At 32.5% G+C, this 8,056-nt stretch overlaps 1 protein-coding gene across 1 annotated transcript; it reads left to right on the forward strand.

Moving 5' to 3' along the window:
• Window positions 1-2,044: 2,044 nt before the first annotated feature.
• LOC107425939 (uncharacterized) lies at window positions 2,045-6,420 on the forward strand. The gene is made up of 5 exons (XM_016036014.4): window positions 2,045-2,476; window positions 3,284-3,463; window positions 4,313-4,439; window positions 4,657-4,770; window positions 5,999-6,420. Exons 1-5 carry the CDS (start codon window positions 2,183-2,185, stop codon window positions 6,112-6,114), a joined length of 831 nt encoding a protein of 276 aa, XP_015891500.1. The 5' UTR covers window positions 2,045-2,182; the 3' UTR covers window positions 6,115-6,420.
• Window positions 6,421-8,056: the final 1,636 nt, after the last annotated feature.

Consider the following 8,056-nt stretch of genomic DNA (forward strand, 5'->3'; position numbering starts at 1 on the left):
TCATCATTGTTCTATACCCGAGCAATGTGAGATCAAACACCAATTAGCTTTTGCCAGTAAGATAGTCTGCTAGTACCCCACATCTGCTCACCCTTATCTTGGTAACCTCACACTAAATTGCCACAGGTTATCATAATCTATTCCAATATATTGTTCATTGATCTTGCCCCTTCTTGCCTTACATACCTTGAAGCTCACAGGTCTTACATATACTTCTAAATTTTAGAAGGTTTATTTGGATAAAAACTTTTCTTATATAGAAAATTCCTATTAGCCTACCTTTTACCTATGTTTTCGATACCCAAATCTACTTATTTTGCTCTGATATCACTTGGAAATTAGCTGTTTGTCTTGATTTATAAATGCATATATAATAATAAGAAATTGGGTACCAATAAGGTATTCAAAACTCGATTTTCCCACGGGATTGTAGTTTCCCGATTTGTGTAGTTTTCTCCAACTTCAAAATTAAACTGGTTCTAATTGATTAGTCCATTTGCAACTAAATTTTACAGGGAAAATCCTTAGTGTCTCAAAAAAAAAAAAAAAAATTCTCCATCTTAAATCACCTCAAAATTACACTTATAGCTCCAGATATGTTTAAAATAGTATATGCTGCATAGATTTCAACATTTTCTTCTTTTACCTAAAAAATTATAAAAAAAAAAAAAAGCATAAAACTAAGTCGTTTTCCATATAAAATGAATACAAAACTAACAGATATTAAGCATTAAAAATGATAGAAAATAACTATATATCAGTAGGATACTACCCCTAACATCTTTCTCTTTCTCTTTCGTTTTCTTTCTTTTTCAAAATGTGAGAAAACTTTTGCTCTTGTTAATAGTCTTAGAAGAACTTTTCAAGTGGTATGATTTTATATAACCGATAAAAATGAAAATATGTATTGAATTTTGGTTCAGTTTATACAATCTAATAAAGTTTGAGTCATCCAATATAGATAATTGTAATGGGCTCTAATAATCTAGGTTATGTGTAAAGAACAACTTTATCCATGTTGTATTTTTGCTTAGTTTATGTTACTTGGATAGAATTAGAATTGGTGGTATATATAATTTGGATGGGTTCAATCATATGGGTTATATATACCGGACAACTTTACGTATTATTACTTTTTTGTTTGGTTTATATAATTCAAATAGAATTATTGTCGTCCAGTATACATAATTCTAGACAAGTTTAAATCGTCTAGATTATGTATATTAAATGACTTTACCTATTATTGTGTTTTTATTCAGTTTATATAATTCAGATAAAATTAGAATTGTCCTATATATATAATCTGAACTAGTTTAAATTGTCGAATTTATATATATGGGATAATTTCACATATTGTTGCATTTTTGTTCAGTTATATAAATTGGAAACAATTATTTTCTCTTATATATATAACCTGAATGAGTTTAAATTGTTTAGTTACGTATATTGAACAATTTTAAAGTATATATGATGAAAACTAAAACAAATCATGAAAAAAAAAAAAGATAAAACAAAAAATTAAAAAAAAGATAAAGAAATATAATAAGAAAAAATAAATCATTAAACAAACTCAATATTTAAATTTTCAGAGTTATTTGACAATTATTTTTGCAATTTCTTTTCCTTTTGATTGCTAAACTTCATTATCTCCAATATTAAAGTTTATTATTATTTTTTTCTAAAACTTTGTTCTAGTATACTTAGTATTTTATTCTCATTTTGTTTATGTGCTTAAGAATATTTGGGAGCTTTTATCATAGTATATTTTTGCAATATGAAAATGTAATTAAAACTGTAGTATTGTTATTGATTTTGGTTATATAAATAGAATCACCCCAAAAAAACTTTAAAATGACACACACATTATTGCACTAAAAAGTGGAAAAAACTACAATCATGCCACCGAGTTACAAAATCTAACCCACCTCGCACTTTCAGCATATTAATTCAAAAAAAAAAAAAAAAAAAAAAAAACCTGGAGGACAGAAGAGGAATTGCAGAACAAACGCAATCATTGGGGCCAAAAGTGGGAGAAACGACGGCGTTGCGAGATGTTTCTGGAAGCGCCATATTTATTAATTGAGTATGGAGGCCGGAGACTGGTTCCGTGAGTTTTTGGAAGGTGTAATTGCAGAGCACAGAATAAACCGTTATTGTGTATTACGTTTTCTGATAGTAGAAAATGGTGCTGATAGAACTTGACCAAAATCCTACTCTCCCGAAACCCTCTTCTTCTTCCTCCAGTACGACGGCGGATTCAGCTCCCAATCCCGACCACAGGGACGCCGAAGACGGCTTCGAAACGGCTAGCGATGGAGAACTCGGAGACAGCGACAACGATGGCGACGAGGACCACCATCACCGACTCCAGGCACAGCAGCAGCAACGACAATCTCGGCAACACCAAGAAGAAGACCAACTGCAACGGGAAGATGAACAAATTGTTTCTCAGAACGATGATGAGGAGCTCAGACAGGTTCCTTTTTGCGATGCGATTATCAATTTTTTGATTTGTTTGTGTTATTTTTAATTTACTGGTTTGGTCATTTTTATTTTTACCTTTTTTTAAAAAAAAATTTGAATTAGCACGATCGTTTGTTTGCCCTAATTAGTTTTTCATTTGTGCTTTTAGACGATAGATACCTGATTTTACTTTTGGAAGTTTGTGAAATTGGAGTTGCAATAATAAGCTGTCTGCTATTTTTCTTTTGTGATTTTGTTGCATCGATCAAGCACCGTCGTATTAATCATGGGGTACTTGTGTTAAAATGAATATTCAATATGACTTTGCCATAACTCCTTTTGATGATGTTTAAGAGAACGAGTAGATCTGGAATTTGTAAGCCAAAATAGCAAGATTTCAATTGGGGGACGGTGGGAAGAGCCATCTGCTATCTGTTTTGTTTACTACCATATATGCATCGTTACTAAGAATGCTGTGATTTTTCCAGTCAAATCCAATATGGCCAAAATAAATGAGAAGAAAATAGAGATTGTGTTGTTTATTTTTATGGGGCATGGACATTCCGAGTATCTGCATAGACGTGTGTCATAACAATTAAGTTTCTGGATGTATCACTCAATTTTGAAAGATAGGTCTACCAAACATTTAAAATTTTCTGGTTTCATTGTAGGTATGTCTATTTTGCTTTTTCGTGCTCTTTGTTATTACATCTGTCTTTTGTTTGATAGAACTTTTGTAAAACCATTAAGCAACTGTCATTAAATCTGGTTTTCAAGCTTTCTGAAACGTCCTGCTTTCTTCTCTTTTCATCTTAACCAGAAAGCATTAGCACAAGCTAATGATGCAAAATTAGAAGGCAACAAACTTTATGTTGATGGACAGTATGAAGAGGCATTATCCCAGTATGAGCTTGCTCTACAATTTGCACCAGAGATGGCTTCATCTGTGGAGATACGTTCCACATGCTACTCAAATCGTGCCATATGCTTTTTAAAGATGGTATTTTCTTCTTTCCACTTTGTGAAATATGCTTGGTGTGATTTTTAAATTCTAGTTAAAAAAAAAAAACATTATAAACAATATGGTGTAGGTAATATTTGCAGTAAATATTGTATCATGTTACGTTAACATGTTGGAAGCATGGTGTAATCAGCTTGTATTATATATTTCATCGAGATTAGGTTCACTTTCATATCTTATGTTCTTAAGCTTTGCTATCAAAATCTCATTGTATTATTATTTCCTTCAATTTGTTTTTTGACAGTGTAAAAAAAGTGTTTTTTTTTTTTTTTTTTTTTTTTAATTTATTATTTTTACACAAAATAGTGTTTGATTTTGATTTAAGATTTTGAAAATGAAATTCTTAGGTTGATTAGAAGGGGAAAAAACCGGAAAAAAAAAAAAGTAATAAGATTTAAATCGCCAAATTTATTCATAGAATTTTATATCGTTGTTTTAATAGTTCATTTATATTTAGATTACCTTAATGTGTCGGCCATAAAAGTTTTGGCACATAAGTTTATATCCAAATTTTAATAATAAACAAATTTGGAAAATGTAATAAGTTTATATCCAAAATTTAATAATAATGAACTATTAAAACAATGATAGATGTCATAGATGTCTGAACCAAAAAAAAAAAAAAAAAATGCATTTGATACCTACAAAATGAAACCATTAGAAAAACAATATCCTTGAATGCTGTTCTATTTTGTTTACTGCTAAAACTATATTATCCTTATTCCTATGATTACATCTTACTTCCATAAATATATATATATATATATATATAATGTAATAAGCAGTAGTAGTTGGTTACCTTTTTATCTGATGCTAAATTTGTGATAGGAAAAATATGAGGACACAATCAAGGAGTGCACAAAAGCATTGGGATTAAACCCTTCATATATGAAAGCTCTGGTAAGAAGAGCTGAGGCTCATGAAAAACTTGAGCATTTTGAAGAGGCTATTTCTGGTAAGTTTGGATTCCATTTTTATTTTAGTCTATCATACCTTAGTAATGATATTGTTTCTTATTAGTTTCATTTGTAATATCTTTGAATTTTTTATTCCTATTCTTAAGCTTGGCTCTACTTTTTTCTTCTTTTTTGCCATTAGGATTTGAAGCTTGTACTAAGTTTTTCTTTCTGTTGGCTTATTGATGTATTGTACCATTTTCTTTTTGCCTGCAGATATGAAGAAAATCTTGGAGCTTGATCCCTTTAATGATCAAGCCAAGAGATCCATTCGTCGCTTGCAGCCACTTGCTGAAGAGAAGCGAGAAAAGTTGAAAGAGGAGATGATTGGTAAGATAATTGAATCATCTTTGCTTTCACTTCTTTCGAAGGTTTATAACTGTATAAATTCTTGTAATGATGCTGGGCATGCCTTCTCAAACTTTTAAATTTTTGGGCCTATCACTTGTCATTAACTTCATTGTGTAAACAATGGATGGTAATATATTAAATTTTTGCCCAGTGTTCATATGGCAGAAAGTCAGGAAATTCATGAGAAATTAGGGCACTTAGTATCTATGTACAGTTTAAGGCTATTAAGCACTAGTTGAAGACGTTTGACATTGTTCCTCAAGGTTATTTGATAAATTGGCAATATGCTCACTTGAAAAAGCTGTGATGAAGTACTTCAAAATTGGCATTCATTGTTAATGAACCGCATCATGGATTTTATACGAACTTTGTAAATGATTTTTGTCCAGTGTTCATATGGCAGATTGTCAGGAAATTCATAAGAAATTAGGGCACTTTGATACATGTACAGTTTAAAGCTATTAAGCACTAGTTTGAAGACTTGACATTGTTCTCTCAAGGTTATTTGATAAATTGGCAATATGCTCACTTGAAAAAGCTGTGATGTAGTACTTCAAAAATTGGCATTCATCGTTAATGAACTGCATCATGCATTTTATATGAACTTCGAAAATGATTTCTGAGAAAGCATTAAAAAAAATAAATAAATAGTCATAGGCCGTTTCAGTAATTCTGGTGGGAGGAAAATTTTCTAGGTGTGAGCATATGATACACTTAGAGAACACAATGAACCACCTCCCCTAATTGCATAATGAGGACAAATCAGTGGATAGTAACTTCTATGCGAGATTCCTTGTAAATTCGTGTGAAGTGTTCAGAGTAGGCTGTGCTTAATAGCCACCATCGAAGGAGATACAAGTGCATTGTCTTGGAGTTTTCACATTCTAGTACTGTTATCAGCTAAACAAGCCTTTGCTTTTTATTAGTATATTTATAGCTTTTAATTCAACTGCTTATTCATGTTTTGCTTCTGGGTGACATCCTAGCTATCTTAGACATTATTTGATGATTTCATCCTACTGAAAAAGACTTGCACATTAGTTTTAAGGCTATGTAGCATGAGACACATGGATATATGCTTTATAGTTACATGGGGAGAATATTTGGAGATTGTTATATGTTTCATGCTTTATGTGCTTAATTAATTAATTTAGTAACCTCTGGTGGATTTAAGGTAGCCAAGTTGTAAATTGTTTCTTGTAAACAGGAAAGCTAAAAGAAATGGGCAACTCATTGTTGGGCCGTTTTGGAATGAGTACTGACAACTTCAAAGCCGTCAAAGATCCAAACACTGGCTCCTACTCTATTTCATTTCAACGATAGATTTTGTGCATGAGATTTTTACATCCATAACAAGGTTCCAAGAATAGCAGCTGTCTATACAATTATACATGTAGCTAGAGAGGGGCAATATCTTCGTTGCAGGATAAAATGATACAAGTAAATGAAGAGTGGACAAATTATGGATTTTGTGGAATTGGTTTTATTTTGTTCATGACAGGGGAAACTAGTGCTGATGATATTGTTTCTTTTCATGAGAGTTTCGATTAACGTGGATTGAACTAGTATGACATCTTCTGTGATTGTTTTATTTGTTCCAAGTTAAAATTCGGTTGATGCTTTTGCTTATGCATTTATTCGGATTTTAAATTTTAAATTATTTTTTTAAAATCAAAGTTAGAGTACTTGTGTTTCTGAAATCCTAAAAATTGGTATCTAAAAACAGTTTCAAGCTACTAGCAACTTGGTCAGGTATGTTGCCCACAAAATAGAACATAATTATGTTCATGTGCGTTCCTGAAGAATGAGTTTTAAAAATTGGCATCCTTGATTCCTGAAGGTCATAACTTGTATTAACCTGGTAAATTATCTTTGAGAAACCAGGCGTCTAAACACCAGATCTTTGGCATTGGCTGTTCTACTGATTTGGCAGCATAGCCTCGGGAATTTTCCATGTAACTCATGAAGTAGGGAAAACTTCTGGGTGACTGGGATTTACGAGCGAACATATTGTACCCATAAGACATTTTGAACTGCCCCCATTTTGTCACCTAATTGGACATAATAATAATAATAATATATTTTCTAGCCGAGTTGGCTGGAGTTGCAATTCAGGCAAGGAAAGTCTACAACGTGGAAAAGTTGTCTTTTTGTACTATGAAGTTTTTTATACTGATGAATGACGAAAAATGATGAAAGCAATACGCCAATAAACTGCTGGTTGCGTTGGTAATATATTGCAATCTTAAAGACTTTACTTGACCAATGATCGGGAACATCTTATGGTCAAAGGTCATGAAAAAAGAGGGTTTTTGATCTCATTCCTCAATAAATGATTCCCCATGCGATCAGCTTAAAAACTTGACCAATGATCGGGAACATCTTATGGTCAAAGGTCATGGAAACAAAGGGTTTTGATCTCATTCCTCAATAAATGATTCCCCAGGCAATCAGCTACATGAACTTGGCTCATGTATATTCGGAAGGTGAACTCATGCATTTCCTCACACAGAGTGTCTTTCCATTGGATTGGAATCAAAAAGTCAAATAATTTCATCGATTACCTGCCAGGGAGGACCTTAAGTTGTACGATGAGTAGAACTTCACCATAATGAATGGAAGAAAATGGCTGGGCTGAAAGTGGAATGTTCCTCAATTGTAAATGGCTAACACCCTGTGACATGGATGTCATCACGGTTCGAAATTGACATCCTAAATCAAGCTGGATCATGACTACTCATGGAGATCATGACTAATTTGTCCAGCCCACCGACCTGTGAACATAGAAATGAAAAATGGTCGCAGAAATTGATTCTCAACGTAGAGATTCTCAAAAGCACAGAACCCAGCCATACACACTCTCCCAAAGATTTGTAATGCTAAACAACTGATTAATTACCATCTGCCAGAACAATACCGTATTGCTTCACATATTATAAGATAGAAGATTAAAGCTTATTTAACTAGATAGATAACCCATGCCATATAAAAGAAAGTAAATAATGCAGAAGGGGGCGTAGAGAGTTGGGTAATTTTCATGAGTAGAAATGGACAGATTTATGATTTTCAGATTTTGGAACATGACAACACCATAAAAGAGTCGATCATTCTCAAACTAACAAATTGGCAACAAAAGTTAGATACTTAATGGATGAAGGCCTAAAAGGAGATCATGAAGCATAACAGAAGAGACCATTTTACTGGCAACTCATCTGGTGTTGAGGGCATATGACTTGTGAAATAATACAATCCTTGACCACAATAT

This window comes from Ziziphus jujuba, chromosome 1 (genome assembly GCF_031755915.1).
Source record: "Ziziphus jujuba cultivar Dongzao chromosome 1, ASM3175591v1".
Taxonomy (NCBI): domain Eukaryota; kingdom Viridiplantae; phylum Streptophyta; class Magnoliopsida; order Rosales; family Rhamnaceae; genus Ziziphus; species Ziziphus jujuba.

What these genes read in the sequence shown, in the direction of transcription:
- LOC107425939 (XM_016036014.4), top strand. Translation starts at nt 2,183, where the DNA reads ATGGTGCTGATAGAACTTGACCAAAATCCTACTCTCCCGAAACCCTCT. An exon ending in ATGATGAGGAGCTCAGACAG is followed by an intron (nt 2,477 to 3,283) that starts GTTCCTTTTTGC and finishes CATCTTAACCAG; the next exon opens with AAAGCATTAGCACAAGCTAA. An exon ending in GTTGAAAGAGGAGATGATTG is followed by an intron (nt 4,771 to 5,998) that starts GTAAGATAATTG and finishes TCTTGTAAACAG; the next exon opens with GAAAGCTAAAAGAAATGGGC.